At 48.7% G+C, this 3,476-nt stretch overlaps 1 protein-coding gene across 1 annotated transcript; it reads left to right on the plus strand.

Annotated features, from left to right (window-relative positions):
- The first annotated feature begins 2,344 nt into the window (after nt 1-2,344).
- LOC119343095 (histone H3.2) lies at nt 2,345-2,993 on the plus strand. The gene has a single exon (XM_037614273.1). It carries the CDS (start codon nt 2,437-2,439, stop codon nt 2,845-2,847), a length of 411 nt encoding a protein of 136 aa, XP_037470170.1. The 5' UTR covers nt 2,345-2,436; the 3' UTR covers nt 2,848-2,993.
- The last annotated feature ends 483 nt before the right edge of the window (nt 2,994-3,476 follow it).

A 3,476-nucleotide genomic window follows, 5' to 3' on the forward strand; every position in this document is an offset into this window, starting at 1 on the left:
GGAGGTGTTCTTCCTGCGTGTTGACCATATCTTCGAGATGTTTCTGACAAGGCGGCTCGATTTTACAATCGTCCGCCTTTTTGCGCTACATATGAGCTCCGTCATGAAGAGAGAAGAAGTCTCGCAAATCTGTGTGGCGGATCCGTACTACATGCACGATTCCTTCTTGAGTCTCGGCGACTCTGAGCGTGAAACTGCTAGGGAGTACCTCCAAAACTTCATGGTACAGAATAAGGACCAGGAAATTGTCCTCCTGCCTTATCATCCAAAGTAAGTCAGTTCTGGACAACCCTTTTGTACATTTCAATCATTCCTTCTCTCTCATATGGAGAATAATTTGAGGTGTCTTTTTCCCTGCAGCAATGGGCGCGCCATCCTTATCGTTCTTTACCCGCGAGTTTCCCACACCATGTATTTGGACCCTACCAGAAACTACGAGAAGAAGGACTACACCCACATAATGAATATTCTAGATGATGCTCTGCAAGGCTTCAACATTAGGGGTGGCCACGTGCAGATTAGGAAACAAAGGAACAAGAAGATGGTTTTCGCGCATAAAACTAACTTCTACTGCATCCATGTCCCAAAACCAAGCAATAAAGATGGATTCTACATCCTCCATCTCATGATTGAGTTCAGCATGAATCACGAAAAGCTTCGCATCACAAACAGAAATGATGATCGTATCCACAAGTGGGTAGAATCTCATGGAGAAGCGGATTATAAACTTAGAGATGACTTCTTTCGCATCCAAAGGGACATTGTGACGATCATCATGAAAGAAGTCGTCGATGAGAAGGGGATGTTCCACCACGGCCCTATATCACAAGATGACGTCCGAACTCGCATAGGCATGCAACGTCATGACCTCATGCCGTTCAAGAGGCTAGGGTCCATCCTCGATGATATGGAAGGATGGAACTTCTAGTGATTTACGATGCCGATGATGATGATATGTGTCGGTTGAACTTGTATACTTTCTGTAGCGATGAAACTTTGTGATGTCCACGGTCCCTGCCGAACTTGCGTAATGCTACTTTATTAGTTTGGGTACGATGACCTGCGTACCTCTAGTTAATAAGTTTGCGTACTGTATGTTGCATCCAGTTGCTAACCCTTTCTTTTTCGTGTTGCTCTAGTATATTTTGTTGCATATGATTGTACATTCTCTTGATGAAGATGCATCTCTAACATGTACCTAGCTTCTTGATGGCGAGGTGGCAGTGCTATGTCGTGTACAAAGGTAAGGTTTCGGGGGTGTACAACGAGTGGCCTGAGTGTCAGGCGCAAGTGAATGGGGTCTCGGGCGCCAGCCATAAAGGCTTCAAAAGCAGACAAGAAGCAGAAGCTAGTTACTTGAGGTTCATGCTAGCGCGAGAGAGGATTCGTAACCGCCGCCTCATGTACTGCATAGTTCCGCTCTCACTCATAGTGATAGCTTTTCTCGCGTATATCATTGTTTAGATGGATGACGATGTAGTTGCAAGTTTTCGAGACTTTTATCGCTATTTTCAAAATGATAACGAGAGACCACTTCGTGTTGGATGATGATTATGATGATGACCACCTTGTATAACTATGTACATGCTATGATTATATTTGTATGTGTATGATATGCTAGAGATTATTGTATAAAGCCCAAAACAAAATTCAGCATCACAAAATGTTGAGCAGATTTAAAAAGAACTAATAACAGTAGCGCGGGGTATGGCATTAGCAGCAGCGAGCTCTTAGCAGTAGCGCTCTTTTCATCAGGGCACTGCAGCTATTATCAGCAGCGCGTGTTTCAGACAAATGCTGCTGCTATCCCTAGTTAGCAGTACCGCTGATCAGGTCGCGGTACTGATAAGCATATAACCCGCGCTACTACTAGGCTTTTCCATAGTAGTGGGTGATCACTGGATACCGTCGACGCCATCGGACTTGCTTCAATCTGTGTACCCGATACCGTCTACTGCTATGTCAAGTGTCTCTTGGACGAGGATCAAGGTTTCTTAATTAATAATAAAGTGCTGACGTTTTTTAAAAAAACCACCAAAAAATACGGGCAAATATGCATTTTGATCTACTAGCCTCGAAATGCCAGAAAAGAAAAGGGAAGCTCGTTCACCGGTGTGCCAAAACGGAACTCATCCACCAGTCCACGGCATCGCTCATGGAGCGCACGGATCGCGATCCGCGTGACGCCACAAACCCGAATCGCCACCCTCCATTTGGCCTCGATCCAACGGCGCAGATTCCACCCTCCCCCGCCCAGCCCGCCTGGCCGAAATCCGGAGCTCCAAATTATCGCGCGCGACGGCGCGAAGCACCAAACCCATCCTCGATCCCCTTTAAAATCCGCCTCCATTCTCCCAACCCACCACAGCCAACTGAAATCCCAATCTCCAAACGCCACAGCGCAGCAGCAGCCAGATCCCCAGCCCCTCCATCCCAATGGCCCGCACGAAGCAGACGGCCCGCAAGTCCACCGGCGGCAAGGCGCCGAGGAAGCAGCTGGCCACCAAGGCTGCTCGCAAGTCGGCCCCGGCCACCGGCGGCGTGAAGAAGCCCCACCGCTTCCGCCCCGGCACCGTCGCCCTCCGCGAAATCCGCAAGTACCAGAAGAGCACGGAGCTGCTCATTCGCAAGCTCCCCTTCCAGCGCCTCGTCCGGGAGATCGCCCAGGACTTCAAGACCGACCTCCGCTTCCAGTCCTCCGCCGTCTCCGCCCTGCAGGAGGCCGCCGAGGCGTACCTCGTCGGGCTCTTCGAGGACACCAACCTGTGCGCCATCCACGCCAAGCGCGTCACCATCATGCCCAAGGACATCCAGCTCGCCCGCCGCATCCGTGGGGAGAGGGCCTAGGTCTTGGTTCGCCGGCAGTACCGGGTAGTAGCTGTTCTTGTCCTGTGATCCGGGTGTGTGTCTGGTGCTTCTGTTTGTTGGTGTTGATATGATGTATCGTGATGCTTGACTGAAATTGCAATGGAAAAGTTCAGTTATCATGCTAATTCTGTCCCCCAGTGTCACTGTTTGATTATAAATTGCTCCCTGATTCTGCAATGTTCTGCAGGCGTTTGGTGAATTTATTTGGCCTTTCGGCTCTGTTTGATGTGATTCTGAACTTGGCTGGGTTGGTTGATGTGGTTTACCTGAAGCTGAATCCTGCATCACATCAACAAGTCCCCACTTCACCTTCAGCTAGTTGGAATTTTGCAATGGACGTGTACTTTATCTCCAGTTTTGATATCTTGTTTTTGTTTTTGGTATATTTTTACAACATTTCTCAGATCTTGCTGATCAAGTTCTGTCATTGGATGTTATGTTTGCTGAACGATATCCTTCTGGTGATGATTCCCGTGCTGAGTTTTTTCTGGATGTGATTGTTCATGTCTTCATGATGATACTTGTGGATCGTATGATTGGTCTGCTGTCAAGTGTAGCTAGGAGATGAGGCGAGGGCGACCACCGGAGGCGCCGTCGGGATCTCCTTC

This window comes from Triticum dicoccoides, unplaced genomic scaffold (assembly GCF_002162155.2).
Source record: "Triticum dicoccoides isolate Atlit2015 ecotype Zavitan unplaced genomic scaffold, WEW_v2.0 scaffold115470, whole genome shotgun sequence".
Lineage (NCBI taxonomy): Eukaryota > Viridiplantae > Streptophyta > Magnoliopsida > Poales > Poaceae > Triticum > Triticum dicoccoides.